The 20,995-nt window shown below is 37.8% G+C and overlaps 1 protein-coding gene across 4 annotated transcripts in view; it reads right to left on the reverse strand.

The window, feature by feature from the left end:
• The window catches only part of Asph (aspartate beta-hydroxylase), a 208,533-nt gene that overhangs the window by 63,486 nt on the left and 124,052 nt on the right, over positions 1-20,995 (reverse strand). For all 4 annotated transcript variants that reach the window (XM_077801167.1, XM_077801166.1, XM_077801168.1 and 1 more), the window contains 2 exons: positions 11,731-11,816; positions 5,372-5,458 (listed from right to left, as the gene is read on the reverse strand). In XM_077801167.1, coding sequence (XP_077657293.1) covers positions 5,372-5,458; positions 11,731-11,816 — 173 coding nt within the window. The remainder of the gene's footprint in view (positions 1-5,371; positions 5,459-11,730; positions 11,817-20,995) is intronic.

Raw genomic sequence — 20,995 nt, forward strand, 5'->3', positions numbered from 1 at the left:
GGATGAGAGTGATCTGGACAAAGGGGCAGTAATGAAGGTGGTAGGAAGCAATTAGTTTACAAGTATATATTGAAAGTCAGAACCAACTGATTTACAGATGGTATGAATGTAGGATAGGAAAAAAAAGAGAGAGACCAATGATGAATTGGAGGTTACTGGCTTAAATGATTACCATGGAAGTGTCATTATGTGGGAATGGGAGGACAGGACAGAAGCAGGTTTGAGGGAGTAAAGAATCAGGAGCTCAGTTATGGATATATTAAACTCCAATGGCAAGTGGAGATATTGACTAGAAGGTACATATATAAGTTCAGGAGAGAGGTCAGGGTTAGAGACATACACTTCAGAATTGTTAAGGATGGATATAGTATTCAAAGAAGAGTTATAAGAGTAGACAGAAAAAAGAAGAGGTCTGGGAAATGAGCACCCCAAATTTCCAGTGTTTCAAGGTCATTAAAGGTCAGGAAGACAAAGGAACACCAGCCAAAATGACAGTGAAGAGGGAGGTCAGAACAAAATAGTAAGAAAACATTCTGGTATTCTGGAGACCAAGCGAAAGAAAGGTTTCAAGAGAATGAGATCAAGGGTGTTAAAAGCAGCTGGAAGGTGAGAGCAGATGAGAACTGAGATGAGATCACACTGGACCGGGCAGTACAGAGCCTCTGATGGCCTTGGTCAGCTGTTCCCACTGGCCAGCTGGGGACACACACCTGCATGGAACACATTCAAGAGACTATGGAAGGATGGGTGAAGACAACTCTTTCAAGGAGTCTGGCTATAAATGGGAGCAAAGAAACAGGCCAGTAGGTAGAGGGGAATGTAGAGACAGGGAGAGATTATTAAAGATGGGAAATAGTACAGTATGTTTCCAAGTGGATGAAAAAAAGATTCAGTAGAGAGGGAAAATCTGAAGATGAAAAAGGAAGACAAAAAATTTGAACAAAGTCCTCCAGCAGGTGAAAGGGAAAGGAACCAAAAATGTGCATCCAGGGCAACAGGAAGGGAAGGCAAAGCAGACAGACACAGGTGTAGGTAGGCTGGTACAGGTGGGTTGTCAGTGTAATAGTGTGAACACATGGAAATTCTTTGGACACTTCTATTTTCTTAGTGAAAATATAAGTAAGATTCATAGTTGGATATTGAGAATGGAGCATGAAATACTGGAGATAAGAGGAGGAAAATGTGTTAAAATGGTCATCAAAAGCTCATTGGATTTAGTAGACCATAATTTAAAGACTAAAACATTTAAGGAAAAATAACACCAGTTACATGCTAAAAGTAGCATACATTAAAATTTTTAATTAGGACATGTAAAGATGTCCTACTTGTTTAACATGTTTCTCTTGTTAAAATAAATTATGTGCTGGGTCAATACAAAGACATCTGAAGAACCTAAACAAAGCCTTACTCCACCATTTGAGGACTTGATAAGAAAATGATCCATCTCACACCCATCCTGAAGTGATGGGGTCTAGGCTTGAAGCAGTGGTGATAGGACTCAAGAGACAGGAAAAAAGGTAAGATCAAAATTTCAAAGGTCAGAAAAGAGCAGTTCATCCTGGCTTGATAGAAATGATGCTTCAGACCCTTCAACTCTCTTTTCAACCAATCTGTAAGTCGTCTTCCAGAATAAAACTTTTCAGAGAGAACGTCCAAAGTCAATGACCCATACTGGCTTTTCAGTGTAGGTTCATATCTAGCTTTTCTGTTTAGCCATCACCTTCATATGAATTTGACTAGAGTGAATTAACTCCCTAGGCTGTGAACATTGTTGGATGACTTACTAGAAACAGTTCAAGAGCTTCAGAGAGGCCTATTGAGACGAGACTATCAAGTTCACTCTCTATTTGGAATTCACAAATTTATCAAACATAGTCTGGATCGGGGCTCTACGAAAGGTTAGAGGAAGAGCAAATGCCTATCATAATAATCCTTCTCTATAGAGACAGGAATAAATTTTTAAGCTCAATCTGGAAAGACAGAAAGATGATACAATCCATCCCTTGATACAATGATACAATATGTCTTGTTCCATCCCTCGAGCCCCAGGGTCCTTGGTTTTAATGAAGTTATAAGCATTTTATAACTTCTAGAATTGGGAAAATATCAGTACTAAAGTGGCATATAATTCTTTAAATAACCCAAATGAAACCAATAGCACTTGCTCTGAAAGTCAGAATTGTACTTATTGATTTTTTTTTAATCAGTCAAGCATCTGTAGATAAAACAAGGTGGGCTGGAACTGAACATTTGTTACAGGACGTTAACATTGCAAGGCCTTTTGTTGAAGAACTAATCCACTCAGCCAACCTTCCTAGGAGATTTGTCATTTTCTGCCTCAGAGGCATTAATAGCTTGTGAAAGATGATAAAGTGAATTGAGTTTATAATTCAAGATTTTTTTTTGTCCCATGTTTAGTAACTTGTTCAAAATTGATTTTTACAGTGGTCCAAAGAATAAGACAGTGTCAGTGCTACTATAGAAATAATAGTATTGTAGTTTGCACTTGACTTGAGGTTGATGAATTTTAAAAATTGGTTGGAATGTTCTGAAGTAATTGTTTAATCTGCTAAGAAAGAATGAAAGTCATAATTTATTTCTCCCTATAAAACCCATCTACTATTGAATTTTTGTTTTTAAAACTCTTATGAAATTAAGGTTTCCCTTAAATTACTCTATTAAAATTTAATTTACCATGTCTAAATTTTGTTTTATGCTACATTAATGTTAATACAATAACATCTATAGCATAATAGTTTAGAGATAAAAAATCTTGGGTGAGGACTAAATGTCAAATTCCTTCTGTGAAATAAGAAAATAAATACAGAAATCACCATGTTTTAAAACCACTGCATTTATTTAGACTTTGGTATCCACAATTAAAATCATATATAAAGAAAAATTTCAAAGCATAGAAGATTTTTACCACAATTAAGTTATCATTTGCATAAACCATTTCTACCTAGTTAATATGCTTTCCTTACATCAAAAGACTTAATGCCAGTGACAAAACACATCATTTATTTGGATAGGAATGATCTTTTGGTAAGAAACACATGATCTCATAAGAGTAATACAGTGTAGCAATTTTAGAGAAAATAATTTACAAAACTCATATAGTTGGTATCTGTTATGACTGCTCTAGACTGTGGACAAGAGGAACTTATTTGTACTAATATTTTTCAAAAATTTGATTTATTAAAATGTACTTAACAAAAATTTAATTAATTACATTTTAAAGAGGTGAATATAAGAATCTGAATCTCCAGTGGCCACTACCTTTAGCTCAGAGCAACACATATTGCTCACTGTGAGTGTCCTACACAGGTGTCTGCATGGATACCCTCCAAACAAACACTGTCAACTCCTCCTCAGTCTGAAAAACCTTGGTTAGCTCTGCATCCATCATTTCCCAGCAGTGTTGATGCTCTCATGCCCCCAGGAATGACAGTAGGTGCTTTATTGTCTTGACTTCTGTATACCAGCTTTAGCTTTTTTACTCCATACATCCAGCTGTTTCCTTGATATGTCCCCTAGAATGTCTAATAAACACTGAAATCTGAAGACCAAATGCAAACTCTTGATTTTAGCATCTCTCCAACTCTTCACAGGTTTGCTCTTTATTCCAGTAAGTTCTTATTCTTATAACATGCCTTATTAGGCAATATGATCAAATATGCTTATTTTTAGCACATTATAATATTCATTCAGCATATATTTATTTAAAGAGACTTTCAAAGCTTTGCTCACATGTTACCTCCTCAGTGAGCTTTTCTCTTTCATTCTTCCCACCAATTCAACCCCCTTCCATGTCCAATGGCAGTTTCCTGCTTTAAGTTTGTTCTCTTTATCATTTATCTCTAGATTATATTTATTTGTCATATGCACTGTCTTGTCCTTTGCAATAGAAATACCATAAAGACAGGCTTGGTTTTGTTTTTTTAAAGTGTTTTGTTGATGGCTGTATCTCCAATGCCTAGAACCAGACCTAGGACACAGTGCCAGGGATCTCACTAAACACATTTTAAATAAGCAATTTAAAAAAATATCTTCCACTAGAATATAAGATCCACAAGCAAGACTTTAGTGTGTTCACTATATCACATTCTGAATATTTTTCAATTTTCTGTACATTGTCATGTTTAACATCTCAGAAAATCTAGAAAGACTGCTGTCTGGCCATCCAAGAGACAGCAAGTGAGCAAGTTCTGATATTCAAAGTAATCAATTCAGAGCCAAACCTCCTCTACCTGGCCCATGTACCATGGGAGGCAATAGTCCTGTGCTTTCATCAATGTAGCCAGGTACTTGGCAACCAGAAACTAGTCCTACAGCTCAAGGCCTGACAAAATTACTCCAACTAGCCAACCCTAACTGCTCACCCCACCCTACCTTGCTTTTCCATGGAAACCCCAACAAAGGCTGAAGCTTAAACCTTTCTTTTTTTTTTTTTAAGAGAGAGTGATAGAGGGAGAGAGAGAGAGAGAGAGAATTTTTTAAATATTTATTTTTTAGTTATTGGCGGACACAACATCGTTGTTGGTATGTGGTGCTGAGGATCGAACCCGGGCCGCACGCACGCCAGACGAGCGCGCTACCGCTTGAGCCACATCCCCAGCCCTTAAACCTTTCCCTTGAGTTTTGTCATCTGCTCCTGAGCACTCTGGCATTTTCCCACTTGGCCCTGCGTGGCGTGGGGGCCTCCCGTCTGTAGGACAGGAGTATAATAAACTGTTTTCTCCCGAGTCTTTCCTGTGTCTCCTTTTGTGGCCACAGTTGAATGAGAATCTCATAAAAGAATATAAAATTGATACTTCCCAGGCCTGCAACCGTACCTGGCACAGATGGGTTCATGTGGTAACAGGTGATATAGCCAAATTCATGAAGGGAGGAGGTGGAATGAAGAAAGCCAGACGAGGACACAGTGGGAGTGGGAGATGGGGAGGTGGTGGCTGGTAAGAAATGAGTCAGTTGAAAGAGACTATTGAGAAAACAAAGTACATCCTATTTTATATTTTTAAAAACTCTGTCTTAAGCATACTTGCAACCTCTTGTTATACAACTGAGAGTCTTGAAGCTCTGGTCTCCATGGAATGGGCCATGGGGTAAGAGAAAACCAAAGACAAATATTTTACTCTTTGTTTTCTCTTCAAAACCAAAGGCAAGCCATATGGATGCTACTAGACTCAGTAGTATATAATGTGAAATGAATTGTCTTATTTAAAGCAGTATTTGGTGCCTGGGTTTAAGCATATACATGAGAAACCTACTCTGTATAGAAATTGGAAGGGGAATGGAGAACATGCAAATAATGCAGACTGAAAAAAATTGATTACACAGAGCACATGAACATAGAAGTGTTCTGGAATACCTGTGCCTTCCCGTATCTTGCTCGTGGACTCTGAGGGTATTTGCGCACTAGTTCTTCAAATGCATTCACAGCTTCCTCGATTTTTCCCTGTTAGATGCAATCACATATATACAATAAATTCAAAATAAATGATGTTATTCAATAGTGATTCTGTCAGATTTTTTTTTTAAATTTCTGAATTTAAGAACTTTTACCTATATTTTTTCTTAAGGCTGTATTATGCCTGGGAATGGTGATACATGCCTGTAATCCTTGTGTACTTGAGGCAGGAGGACTGTATATTCAAAGCCAGCCTCAGTAATTTGGCAAGCCCTAAGCAACTTAGTGAGACCCTATCTCTAAAAAAAAAAAAAAAAAAAAAAAAAAGGGCTGGGGATATTGCTCAGTGGTTAAGCATCCCTGGGTCCAATCCAGGATGGACAATCCAATCCCTGTATATGGACAACTAGAACTAGAAATGAAAACAATATACTCAATTTAAAAAAAAAAGTATACTGAAAATGATGTAATATGCATCTTTGTTACAGAAATTGAACTTTCCCTAAAGATATAGTTCCTACATGCTTTCTCAAAGGTGTTAAGGTTTTAAATGAGGGAAATACTGCTGGCAGTAGAATGTCTTGGGTCTTTAAGAGGCAATGAAATATCTCATCACAGCTCTGAAGCTTCTGTGAAAAGGTTGAGGAACAAATACACAGGGAGAGAAGATCATATAGCCATGGCACCTGTTGTTTCTGTGTAACTGTCAGGGTTGATCATCAGGCTGATCATCAGCAGGACCTTTTCTCCTGGGTTACTGTGTCCCCAGCACCACAGACAGTTCCTCCCACCCAGGAAGGCCCTGTGAGTGAATGAAGGATGAAGGAGGGTCCTTCCAGGAAGGAAAATAGAAGAGGAGGTAGGGAGGAAAGGAAGCAAGACAGAGGGGTACAGGGTAGGACAGGATGAATCTGAGTCAGAGCGTCATCCCCAGGGTGAACAGTGCCTGCAAGTCAGTCCACTGCGGCAAGGGGAGGAAATATTTAAATTTCATCTACTTGTATTGTTTATCTCATGTTTGTTTCACAACCAGTCAATGTGCCCAGGCTTGAGCAGTCACGTCAACCTCATGCATATCTGTGTCCATGGAGGCCAACCCCTGCCAGCCCCCACCAACACCACACAGTGGCCTAGAGTCTCTTTTCAATCTATGCCACCTCAGGGGCCTGCCATGGTGGCTTCCCTCAACAAAGGTTGTTGTGAACATTCTTGAGATTAAATATCAACTCTTCTTGGGTGAGAGGAGGGCACACATTCACAGGCCATAAGGTTGAGGAAGAAACTGACAGGGTGGGAGGGCCACTCAGCCATGGCACCTGTTGTTGCCCATGGAAACACCAGAGTTGATTTGGCTTATTCACCCAACTGGAGCACATCTCTGCCTCTATCAACTCCCCTTTCAAAGCTTACATGGGGACCTAAGAAGATGGTCCAAGTGCCTTTGATAGAGCTCTGACTACTACTGCATGAATAGTAAGGGAGGACATGCAACAGGAACCTTGGCGGGAGTCTGCCATTGGGGATAAGGTTCCCTCCATCTCATTCCATCCAAATACCATTCCACAGTGTGAAGAAATGTCTCCTGGTTTCCAATGGATGGCAGCATGTTATGGTTTGGAGTTTAAATGTCCCCAAGGCTCATCTGTTGAAGGCTTGTTCCTCAGATGGAAGTGCTACTAGGATGTGGTAGACCTTTTAGGAGGCAGGGTTTAGTGGGAAGTTAGGTCACTGGGGAGAGTGTCCTTGAAGGGGACTAGGGGACACCAGATTTTTCCTCTTTCTTTGATTCCTGGCCACTGTGAGGTGAGCAGCTTCTCTGCCACTTGCTCACTGCCATCATATGCCGCTTTGACACATATCTGTGTCCAGGGAGGCCAACCCAGACAGGCCTGAAAGTAATGGAGCCAACTGACCATGATAGGAAACCATGATCCAAAATAAATCTTGTCTTTTCAGTTGATGATTTCAGGTAATGATGCCGCAGTGATTACTAGTCAAGGATACTAAAATCCATGGGATAGAGATTTTATAAGCTGAAGCTCCCCAAATACTTCAGCTCTATAAATGTGTAAATCCATTCAGCCCATACGTAAATACAAAATCACCGTGATTTATATGGTCTGACCTACACTGAGTGGAGCATTCCTGTAACAAAATGTACCTAAAAAATATGGCTGTCCAAAGCAAACTGCTGATAGGTTTCATCAGCCTGTTTTGGAAGTGTATCAGGTTTCTTTCATTTCAGTCCTCTCTTTTATTGCAAGCTGGCAGTACTTCTGCTGATAGAGTAGTCTCTTACATATATCACAGGAATTCACATCACTGGACACTGAAGTGCTTCCATAGATCCCTCCTGTATAACTTTATCTCTATTCTGACTTCTTCTGAGATGGCTGAGTGGATCCAAAAGTCACACACCTAATCTCTTCCGGAAAAGGTACTCTGCTGTACCTATGGATTTCTCTCCAGATTTGTCTTCTCTAACAATGAATTTCCTAATGTTAGCATCTTCTGCAACCGGGATTGGCTGAGAAGTTGCCAATCAAGTGCTGGATCTTTTTTTTTTTTTTTTCTTAACAGGTTTTTCTTCATTTTATCTGTTTTCTCTCATATTTTAATATAAGCAGCAAAAAAGAAACCAGGCTGCACTTTCAACACTTTGCATGGAAATCCCCTCAGCTAAATATTCAAATTTATTGCTTAAAAGTTTTCCCATAACTGTAAAAACACAATTCAGATAAGTTTTCTGCAACTGCATAACAAGGGTCACCTTTCCTGTAGTTCTTAATATATACCTTATTTTCTTCTGGGTAACTTGCCAGATGAGACTTTAATGTCTGTATTTCTATTATATTATGCTCAGGTTGATATATGTGTTCTCTTAAGATTACAGACGCTCTCTCTCATGTGTTCCTCACTTTCTCCTGAACTTTCTTAGAAACAATTTTAACATCCGTATTTCTACCAATAATTTGTTAAGGGCAAAACAGCCTTTTTCTATCATGCACCTCAAAATTCTTCCAACCGCTACCCCTTCCCCAATCCCAAAGCCACTTTCACATTTTTAGGTATTTGTTACACTCTAACTACCCAGTACCAAAATCTGTATGAGTTTCCTATGGATGCTGTTCCAGACTACCACAAACTTGATAGCTTAAAACAAGAGAAATCTGTTCTCTCACAGTTCTGGGAAGCAAATATCCAAATTAGTCCCTCTGGGCTGAAATCAAGATGTTGGCAGGGCCATACTCTCTCCAGAGACTGCAGGGGAAAAAAATCTGCATTTTGTCTCTTGCCAATAGGTCTTGGCTTGTGGCTATCTCACTCCAATCCCATATCTATTTTCCTTTTCTATGTGTATGCCACCTTCTATTTTGCCTGCATCCAATTTCCCTCTGTTCTTCTCTTATAAGGAAACATGATTTCATTTAGGGGGCCAAGTGAATAATCCGGGATAATCTCTAGCTCAAGAACTTTAACTTAATCACATATGCAAAGATACTTTTCCTAAATAATGTACCATTGACGGGTTCTAGGGATCAGCACGTGGTTCTCTCTTGGGAGGCCATTTTCATCCGATTACTTCTATATGCAACTTAAATTGCAAATATTACTATGCTAAATGTACCATTGTCAGATTTAAAACACAAGCAGAAATGTATTCATATAAAATTTGATAAAGCATGTTGTTCTCCTTCAATACCATCAGAGTTGTAAAAATAATGGAATATCTGGGCTCTGTCCTAGGCATCTTTTGGATCCCCTCAAGACAGAGGCTGAGTGACTTCCCTAAGTGATCATCAGTTCTGCTCCTACATCAGCTAGCTCTAGTGCTCCCTGTTGTTCTAGAAGCTATAGTGCTATTGTGTCTACTTTTAGTACAAAGAAGTTTTTTTTTTCTTCTCAGAATTCACGGTTCTGAACACCATTGTGCAATTTTTTATTTAAAAATAAAATACTTATGAAGAATTGCCTAAAAATGAAGTGTCCTTAATTTTTGTCTTAGGACAAAGACAGTTCATTGGAGAAAGATGTGGGCCATACTATTTTGGCATAAGGCCAACTGAGGTGCTAAAGGATATTATAACACAGCCATGCACGTGTATTCTAGAATCCACTGGGATAATGTTGGGATATTTTCCATCCTATTCTTCATCTAAGCTTTACCAAGATCTAGAGCAGAACACTTCTCTTTGGATTTTGTGCAGACAGTTATTCTGCACCAGTTAGAAGATTTTCAGTCTGCTTCAGTTTCTCTTGTTCTTTCACAAGCAAGTGTAGTTGGCTAGCATGACTTAGGTCTGTGGTTTTGAACTTTGATGTGCTGACCTTACTCTGGCTCCATTACATTTTCCCTACTCTCCATTTTTCATTTTCACTTAAGATACATTATTAATCAATGATTTCAACAAAAAAAAAGAATACATTTCAAATCCTTTTGGGGGCTTAGGGAGGAACTTTAAAGAATAAATATCATTTAAAAAAATGATATCATTGAAATATGATCTGATCTGTACATGTTTGGATGAAAAAGTAAAGTGACTATGTACTTTCATGTAATGTAGCACTTGAACCTGAGATGTGAACTGAGGCTGGACTGGCTCTGTCGGGGGCATGCCTTAGCTTGACCCTCAGACATTCTGGTGCATTAAGTTGCTTCCTTTCAAATAATAGGTATAAAAATATCCCTAAAAAAAGACTTAATTGTGCTGATAACTGTGTCAATAATACAGCTCCCTGTTGTTCTAGAAGCAGGAATTGCATATGTAGCCACTTCTTCCTTCTTTATTTACCTGATATAGATTCACAGTGCTCCTAGAGGAAAACATCATAATTTTTCCAAATGAGCAAGACTGCAGAGTACCCCATGGACAGTTTCAGCATTTTTATATCCCACTGACTTATGTGTCCCTTGATAACTGAGCTTTTCTTTACCATTCATTAAAACTACATAAAAATCCTTCTCTAAAGCTGTTCATTTGTGCTTCATTCCAAAAGTCACCTGTGCATTTAGTACCCTTCATTTTCATCTATGGCATTTAATACAGAGAAAGTAGAAGATACCAAGTGAGGTGAGAGGAAAAAGGTTCTTGCTTCATTTCTATTAAGAAATACAAACTCACCACAAATAGTAGATGGCTTCACTTAATGAAGTTAAACAAGATAGACTCAGAGATCATTTTTATGTGGTTAAGGTTACAGGCAGTGAACAATAACTTTTCCACACTATTCTTTGCACAGGGTTTAGCTAAACCTTGGTTTTGGAGCCTTGTCTAATGCTAGTTACAGAGGCCTTATGCTTATTAGTGCTTTTTCAATAAATATAGAAATCCCATTTTTGTTCCATTTTATTTCCTAATGTGTATGTTTTTATTTGCCAACATTCTCCTTGTCTTGTTTTTTTTTTTTTTTGCAGCTAATGTCTACTTAATCAAAAAGCATATTGCAGAAAAACTAATGAACATTATAAAGATTAAATTTAAGTACAAAGAAAGAAGAATTTCCATGAAAAATAAGCAAATGATTTTGTATCCTAACTATATTATAATAAATATTTTGGGGCCTGATAATGACATGAACCTAGCCTAGTTATAAGAATAAATATTTCAATTTAGTGTCAATTCATTCTTTTAAAAAACTTTAATATCTGGAAAGGAATGCAAATTATATTCCAAATTAACTGATAACAAAGCAAAGCATAAAATAGTCATGTGGAAAACTGGGGATGCCTGAGGTTAACCCTAAGTGAGAAAACTGTCAAATTATTAATATTACATCTAATACCAGCTATCCAAATAGTGCTGAACTAAACTACTTCTCATTTTACTTTATTTTTTGCATTGAGGTAGCATGAAATTTAAAAAAAAAAAGAAAAGAAAAAACTTTCACTAATCTGGTACTTGACAGTGTTATTTCTTCTCTTTTCACCTTGTTTGATCTTTACAAAAACCAAGAAAGAACAAGGGAGACAAATAAGGAAACTGAGACTCAGGATGCAAATGATTTGCACAAATCTATACTACTGTCGCATGATGGACGTGGGCTGGCACCCAATTCAGTTGTCCTAAAAAAAAGTTTTATTTCTCTGTGCTCATTGGCTGCAATTTTTTTTCCATTTGATTCATTTCTTTTGGAAATGTGCAGAGATGCTTAGGGAAATATCTACTTTATTCAAAGGTTGTCTCTTTTCTATTAGTTATTGTCATTATCATGATTATTATTATTATTATTATTAATTTATTTTTTTACAAACCAAGGGTAATGCCTGAGTTTACTTGATAAGAAAACTGTTGAACATTTCCGTACAAAGCCAAACCTACCCTTTTACGAAGTTTTTCTGCTGCATCAAGTTCAGCTTTAATAGTCTTATCAAATTTATTTAATAGCTTAGGCTTCTTCTTCTTAGCTGGAAAAAAAAAGATGTTTTTTAGTTTTAATTGTTTTTCTGTCTAGAAATAGTTAAGAATAGTAACTGACAAATAGTGAGAAGACTGAACTCAAACACATGAGTTCAGGGGCGAGCACACTCCAGCTCCCCTTCCCTTTTTATTTCCAGGCAGTACAATGGGGTGACAGCCAGTCCTACTGAGGAAGAAAACCCTTGCATATATAGGCTTACATATCCAGGTGGCTCTTACATACACATGCACACCTGCATAAGTGGCCCTTAAAAGCATAGGCACACCATGTTTTATTGTGCTTCACTTTATGGCACTTTGAAAACATAACATTTTTAAACAAATCCAAAGTTTGTGGCAACCCTACTCCCAGCAAGTCTATGACCACCACTTTTCCAATAACATATGACCACTTCATGAGAAGTGGTCACATGTTATTGGAATTTATCCCAATATTGCAAATTCTCTCATTTTTAGATCTGTCATGGTCAGGCAAACCTCTGACCAAGACAAACCTCAGCCTACCCTCCTCTCTTGGCCATCCTTTCTTTCTTCCTTCCTTTTACTGTGCCACCTTTTTACTACTTCACCCCTTCAGTGTTCTGGAACAGAACTAATGTCGGTAGCTATCTCCACAAATCCATTTGTTTCTTTTCCTTCCTATTTTACTTGGCCCAGTTCTCATTTTATCTGACAGAGCTGACCCCTTCCTTTTTCCCAAATTGATTCATTTCCTTGACTTTTGTGTTGCCCACTCTCTTAGTTTTTCCTCTCATTCTCTGACCTCTCCATCTGCTCTGTGACTCCTTCTCTCCTGATCCCTTTGATGTTACATTCTTCAGGGTCAGTCTACAAGCCCTTTCGTGGGGCCTTAATCACTCAATTTTCAAACTGAGCTACAAATTAACCATGGTATATTATCTCATGCATTGTAAAAATCATAAATCCCAGTGCCTACCAACAAGGTAACTCAAATTCAATAGATGAGAAACAGTTCATCATTCCTCACCCATCTATGCTTGCTGGTACTTACCCTACTTCAGAGAATTGCACCCTATTCACCAGTTGTCCAAACCAAAAACTTGGTTAAGGAAGACAAGTAAAATGAGGGAAAGGAACGTGTGGAATTAACCAAAGGAAGACTGAAGGAAACTGACTGAAATTGCTACTTTTCCACAGTTGCTATGCCAGGGCTTCATACACACTAGCTTTATTTTCTCCACCTTCTCCACCCAGAAGATCTAAGTCTACAGATGAGATCACTGAGGTTTGGAAAGGATGAGTCACCTTGTCATTCTGCTTCTCTCCCCCACCAGGGAGGAAGCAGGCATCTACTTCTTGCTTTCCAAGAAATGGAGCATTTCCTAAAAACTCTTAGCCTCCTGTCTCTCCCCAACAGAGGTGACAGGACTTACATGACTGCTCAGTTAATGAATGAAAGTGCTTGTGTAGCTAAGTCCCATCCTTCACTGCCTCCCAAGAGCTGGGCTGACTGCCTAGAATGTGCACATGCGAGGTAGGGTAAGGTGGCAGATGCCTGAAATCCCAGAGGCGCAGCAGGCAAAGATAGGAGGGTCACTAGTTCCAGGCCAACCCCAGCAATGTATAAGGACCTAAGGAGAAGCTTTCTTTAAAAAGAAAAGCAGAAAAAGAAAATGAAAAGAAAAGCACATGTGTAGGACAGCCCTTCTCAGAAATGTGCATGCACACTGAGTCTAGCTGCTCACACAGGCAGGCAGAAAGATGTTCCCACACCTGAGAACTAGGGCTGTTCTACTCTACCTAGAGTGAGGTATATACAATTCCAGGGTTTAGTATGAAAAAAAAAAAATCTGTTAGTCCTAGTTATCCAACCACTATTCTTCAATCAGCTCTCATCAGCAACAGAGTTGACCCTCAGACTATCTTTCATTTCACTACTTTTGAATTAAAATTGATTGTTGTGATTTATATTTTGTTCACTGTATTTTCCTCTTCTTCCATTCCTAAACCCCGGTCCCTCTTTTGATGAAAACCATAAGCATCTAAAGGAGAGACTGAAAAAAATATCAAACAATGGGCTTCTACAACTGCATGTCATATGTTAGCATGCATGTTGACAGGGAAAGTGAATCCATTTTGACTACAATGTGGATTTACCATGGTGGAAGTTCATGTCTTGTCATCTCAGTACCAACTTATGTCTCCCAATTGCGTGTTTTCCTTTTGCAGTCTGTCAGCAGGATGACAGCGGGATCTCCAGGAAAGCCTGGTATGCACCCAAGACCGGGGTTTCCTGCTAGCATCATGGGTTTCCCCCAATGTCTCCTTTCTAATCAATTCAAATTATCAAGTAATTGATTTAGAAAGGAAGGAAGGAAGGAAGGAAGGAAGGAAGGAAGGAAGGAAGGAAGGAAGGAAGGTGGAAGGAAGGAAGGAAGGAAAGAAGGAAGGAAGGAAGGAGGGAGGGAGGGAAAGAAAGAAAAGAAAAAGAGTACTGGTAGTTTAGGACATCTAAAATAGTCAACAGTGAAATATAAAGTGCTTGTTAAGAAGCCATACTGAAAGTATCTTGGTGTCACAATATTTTAATAACAGCATAAAGAAGACAAAATATTAAAATCTCATTGCACCTTTTAATAAGAAATTACTGTCTCATTTTTTTCATATAGCTTCCTATTTAACAGCTTGCAACTATTGATCCTGCTTGAAATTCAAGTTTTATTTTATTATGACTTTAAAAAAAATTATTTGAAATGAGGTCTCCTTATGTTACCCAGGCTGACCTTGAACTTGTGATCCTCCTGCCTCAGCCTCCAGGGTAGCTGGGATTACAGACATACACCATTGAATCCTATTTTTATTTTTAAGTGTGAAAAAGCCTGAGGCAGTTTTCTGAATTGTTAAAACAGATAAACAACAACAACAAAAATCTACACAGGCACAGAATCTTCCGTCTTATTCCGGAAAAGCAAATGGTCTAGCTGTAGAAACAATGATTCCTCCAGGGTTCTGGTTATGAGGGGAGCCTGGCAAACTCTCTCAAGCTCTCTGGGCCTCAGAATTTCCATCCACAATGAGTGCCTGGGGCTGCTTCTCTTAAGATCTCTTTGATCTCTGAAATCCTGCATTTCTCATTTTCAATTGATTGAAATCATGTAAATAGTTTTTCAAAGTAGACCTATCAGGTATTGGAAAGGATTATTAATTCTGTTGAATCTGGATTTCTCAAAATATTAATTAATATTAATTTTAATATTAATTTTTATTTTATTTTTTTAGTCACTGACACTATAAGTGTTTTGCCCTTTTCTAAAAACACAAAGGAGGAAAAATAAAAGCAGGAATCAGTTGTATTTCAAATCCTTATATCCTTTGCTATGCATGGTTGAAATATTAAGAGAAAAAATAATAGTGAACAGTATGAGAGTGCACTCATGATGCACATCTAGACAGCATAAGGCTTAATGCTGACTCATCTCCATGTAGTCCAGGGAAGATGCTTTCATAGTATGGTGCATGGGAGAAGTTGACCATGAATAAGAGACAGAATCTTCATATTACTCCATGTTCTATACTTGTGCCATGGAAGACAGAGACAAAAATAGCAACTTCTGCTACAAAATAGACTGAAAAGCAACAATTTCCCAACCAGTCTCCCTGTCTCCCACCTGTCCCCATGTTAACATTGTTCTGGGGATCTTTATGGAACAACATCTGTCCTTGTCACTGAATTGCTTAAAATACACTCATAGATTCCCCCAGAACATACAAAACACAAACTAAATGGCATCCTGGTGATCCTGATGCTAGTTTCCCACACAAGAGAAATGACAACCATATCACAAAGATATACATGAACACTCTCATGCAGATGTTCAGTGCAGCACAGTTCATAAAGGCCAAAAGTAGAGAAAACGCAATGTCAACAACTGGTGAATGGATAAGCAATCTTCTGTGCATCTATACAATGAATGGATCAATATTCAGCAACAACATGGGTGACTTTCAAAAGCAAACATTAAGGGAAAGAGGCCTAATTCAAAAGGCTAGTGACAATTCCATTTACAAAGCATTCTGGAAAAGGATAATCTATAGGGGCAGATAACAAGTGGCTCCAGAGGCTGGGATGGGGAAAGGTTGATTACAAAGGGTACAAGAGAATTTTAGGGGTTATAAAGTGATACATGTTAGTTGTGGTTGATATACTGTATCGAGAGGTCTATGCAGTTGTCAAAACTCAATAGAAATGTATAGCACAATAGGTAAGTTTTACTGTAGGTAAATTATATCTTAATAAATCTGATTTTTAATAAAAATTATAAGGAAATGACAAATCCTGGGATTCTCAATCCCTCTTACTGCAGGGATAACAATAAAAACATTGGGTCATAAAAATATTGCACTTTCTAAAAATAAAATGAACATTAGTTTTGCACTCCCTCCCTACCACATAAACCTGTTGGGGTGTAAATAAAATTCAACCATACTGAAGAGTGTCCTCTCTACACAAAGAAATAAAAATTAAAAAAAAAAAGGCATGTTATGTAAGACTCATCTAGACCCTCAACAACATTTATGTTTTCCTCCAGGATCCCAGCTACCATTTCTACTCTGGACTCTCTGGTCAATTGACTAATGGATTAGTAATCTGCATTATGTTCACATTCTCAGCACATGACTCTGTGCACAGTGGATAGGGCCTCAGGAAGTTTGATTGGAACTAACTTCAATAGTTCATTCACTCAAATGTGTGTTAAAATGTCTCTGCCTTCCAGAGATTATGCTAGGTGCTGAGAATTTGACAGGAACTTTCTCAAGGAGTCAACAGTATCATGCTAGCTTCTTGTCACTGTGGCAAAATGCCACAAATCATCAATTTATAAGGAGGATAAGTTTATCTTGGCCCACAGTTTCAGAATTTTTCATCTATGGTCAGTTGCTTTTAGGCCTGTGGCAAAGCAGCATATCAAAGCAGGGGCACCTATAGAGAAAGGTGATCAACGTGCAGCAACCAGGAAACCAAAGAAGAGAAAAACAAGAAGGGCTGGGTTCCCAGTAGCTCTTTCCAGGGTATTCCTCCAATTACCTAACATTTTTTCATCAGGTCCCACCTCCTAAAGCTTCCAACACCTTCCAATAAAGCTATAGACTAAGGTTAAGCTTTTTAACAAGTAGACCTTTGAAGAATACCTATCCAAACCATAGTATGTGTTTTTGAAGACATAAGTAGATAATTAAATTAAGAGGAATGTGAGTACAGGTTGAGTATACCTTATCCAAAATGCATGGGATCAGAAGTGTTTCAGATTTCAGAAAACCTAGATTTTGGAATATTTGCATCTACATAATAAGTTATCTTGTGAATGGGGCCTAAGTCTGAACATAAAATTCATTTATGTTTCATATGTACCTTGTGTATATATTAAACTGGAAATGATTTTATACAATATTTTGAATACACCTGTGTTTTGGATGCAACCCATCACCAGAAGTCAGTGTGGAAATTTCCACTTGTGGAATAATGTTAGGACTCAAAAAGTTTTGGATCTTGGAGCATTTCAGATTTTTAGATTAGGGATGCTCAAACTGTAATTATAAGGGTGGACTAGGAATTGTGGAACCTATTTGGGAGGGAACAGTGGGACCTTCCTGGGGAAATTGAAAACTGAAACAGAGAAAACATTCTCAACAGAAAAAAAAAAAAAGTATTTTGTAAATCAATTAGAATTAGGAACTAGTACCATTTTCATTAGTTATTTTTCATGTAGGTGAAAGGCTAAAAACCTCTTTCCACTTGGATGCTAGGGTCTGACGTCATAAAGACATAAATTTTCTTATTAAGGGAATCTGGTCTTTCTAGAAATATGGAAAGCTGTAGGAGTAGCTGCTGCCTAGTGACTTTGGTCTCTGACTTGCCTGGACAACTGTGGCTCCCCATTGGCACCTATCAAAGAACTCTAAATGCCAAGGGAAGCCACACAGAGGGACACAGCATCTGCTTCTGCACCAGGCTTCCGTTTTGATACAATTTTGCATGGCTAATTAAGCACAAACCTTGATGTACCTTGGTATGTTTGTAGGTGTACTGTGTGAATTTCCCTTATCAACCTCACCTGAAATGTTGTACTTATTCCAGGAAAATATTATGCATCTTAACCTCTTTCATAGTTACATTTGCTTGAACCAGTTTTCCTACCTTTTACAAATTGGCACTGGTCTCCATTGTCACCTCTTGCGACTCACCTATAAAGTCCACATTTCTTTTAGATAGTCTCTCAAATTCTGACTTTTCTCATGGTGCTTTTTCTTGCCCGGAAAGCCCTTCCCTTTATTTCTACCAAGAAATACTCTTATTTCGACATCTAAGACCTAGTTTCATTGCCATTCTTCCCATCGAGTCATCTACAATGTCTTTATGCAGAAAAGAACACCTTTCCTGTTCTCCCATGGCATTTTATTTCTAGAAACAGTAAACTCTTCCGACTGTGTTTATGTGGATTTTGTGTACAGCGCTTGCTCAGGCTCTCCCCATCACTTCCTCACCTCCTCCCCTTGCTGGGTTCTTCATTTCTGTGAGGAAAAAATTCTGTCTTATTCATAATTTATATCCAGCTGTTAGCATGTCGTCTATCCTACAGGAAGACCTCAACAAACGCTTCTGAACACATGTGGGCATGAATGAATCAACGTATTCTAAAAGGAGACATGGCAAGTCAATTTATAATTTAGACATATTAGTTGCCTTAAAGAAAATCACAAGCAACCCAGATAGACACTAAACAAAGAGTAGCTTGCTTTGTAAAGAAGATCTGATCTAAGCTTTCAGTGGACAATAATGTGGTGGAGGGTGTTGGCCAAGAAGGTAGACAAGAAAGAGAACATATGTTTGAGGTAATCCCCATCAAAGATCCTATAGAGAACATTGATATTTATTTCACATGTCATATTCCATTTAAATTTTTCAGTATAATTAGCAATTTAGGAAAGAAACAGCAGAATATTAGGCACAATTAGCCAGGAAGTTCCTGAATTGCAAAGTGAGGCTAATTTTAGTAGAACAGAAAAAAAAAATCACAAAGCAGCTTCCTTTTATGCTCTGAATCACTGCTTAATGCCTTACTGAATTTTTCTCTGTTTGGGGTTTGAGATGAGGTTCTTATATGTTGTCCAGACTGGCCTTGAACTCCTAGGTTCAAGTGATGTTCCTGCATCAGCCTCCTGAGTATCTGGGACTGCAGGTGAAGTCACTGTATTGAACAAATTCTTTACTGACAGTAATGAATTGATGTTTATTAAGGACTCTCTGCTAACCATGCATGACTGACTCAGGCTGCATACACTGAACAGCAGGAACCAAGAATGGAGCCTGGGGTTGTCCCTGGGTGACTCCAACTTCTCTATGTTCTTTACCATTGTGCAGTGTCTCTGGCATCTAGCCCAGAAGTTAAAAAGCTAGGGTGTTTCTAAGGGCTGTGAGTGCCATGACAGAGTGGAATTAAGTATTAGCATAAGTATTATGTTGTGCAAAGGAAGAAGCTGAACTTTGTATTACTTGTCCCTAAGAATAAAGGTAGTTAAATAACCACAGTAATTTCCCTTCATTTTATGCCTAATGTTTATATATTACACAGACACACCCTGGTTTGGTAGAAAGATCCTAGAGTATGAGTCTGGATGCCAGTGTGGGTCCTCAGTATTGCTACTTCTGGGGTGATTGCTTAATTTTCACTTTGCTTTGTTATGTTTTTCTTTACTAGTGCTGGGGATGAAAATCTGGGCCTTACCCATGATAGGTAAGTGCTTTACCAATGAACTAACATCCTCAGCCCATGACTTGACTTGTTTAAACTTGCTGAGCCTGTGGGTCTCCATCCATGAAATGGGGATAATGTCTGACCCCTTTTATTTACCATAAAAGCCATTTATGGAGTCTAAAGCATCACACTAATGTTATTTACAGCTTCTGTCTATAGTATTTTATTTTACTGACTTTAAAATTCTGCTCTTTATTTAAATGGGAAATGTGTATTATCTATCTTATAAATAAAAGTTTGAGGTTTTGTTTTTGTTTATGTTTTAGATATCAGATTTGCTCTGTGGTCAAACATTTTCCTGACAGGGCAACTAGTCACTTTACCACAATACACCGGCATCTAGTTTGTATTTCCTGAGTCAATAAAGGACTAAAAAGCAATGGAACCACAGTATACGTCCCTTGATCCCCAATGCTGTTATAGGTTGTGCATCCCTGATCCAAAAATCCAAAATCCAAAACTTTTTGAGTACCTCATGATGTCACAAGTCTGTTGGTTCAAAGTACACAAGCTGTGTTTCATGCACAAAGTTATGAAAATGTTACATAAAATTACCTTCAGGCTATATGTACCAAAGGTATATATAACATAAATGAATTTCATGTTTAGATTTGTTTTTCATCTCCATGATATTTTATTATGTATATGCAAATATTCCATTTTTTAAAAAAATAAAATCTGAAACATTTCTAGTGTTTCATTTTTGGATAAGGGATACTCAAGTTCTATGAATTTTTAAGCAGGATTCCACAAAATATATTAACGGCTATTGTTGTAGAAGTTAAGGAAGAATTTGATGAAAAATAATACAAAAAAATAATTTAAGGGAAGAAAACATAATATCAAAATAAGATACAAAAGGAAAACTTGCTCAGTATCAAAGATGCACAATGAAGCTTTGAAATATTCCAGTAAAACAACTTTATTATAATATTATTCATGCACTTAACAGTTAACCTAAGAAAAATCCTACTACATATTTTAATCTTCCTGCATTAAAATTGTAAGTTAAATTTGCTTTTTTGAAAAAAAAAATCACCGATAAATTTCAGAGTAAGAAAAAATTTTCTAAATTTGACAATGAGGCAAATATATAAATTAAGGATGACGAAAAAAAAAAAAAGAAGGAAACAATAGAGCAAAGCCTTCAAGAATCCTGTATTAGGCTTTTTGATAAAATTCTGTCTCTGTGCACAGCACAAGCCAGCCTTCATCTGCCAGTTCCTACAAGACACAGGCAGGGGACGTGGGTAGGAGCCCTCAGTTCTTTTCTCTCTCATTTAAAAGTGGGAATTGTGCGTGGTATTCCCCACCACTATGCTGCACACTGGGGTCTGAAATCAAACTGCTATCATACTGAGAGACAGTCATGTCATTTGCTATTGAGATAT

Source organism: Urocitellus parryii, chromosome 7 (assembly GCF_045843805.1).
Source record: "Urocitellus parryii isolate mUroPar1 chromosome 7, mUroPar1.hap1, whole genome shotgun sequence".
Lineage (NCBI taxonomy): Eukaryota > Metazoa > Chordata > Mammalia > Rodentia > Sciuridae > Urocitellus > Urocitellus parryii.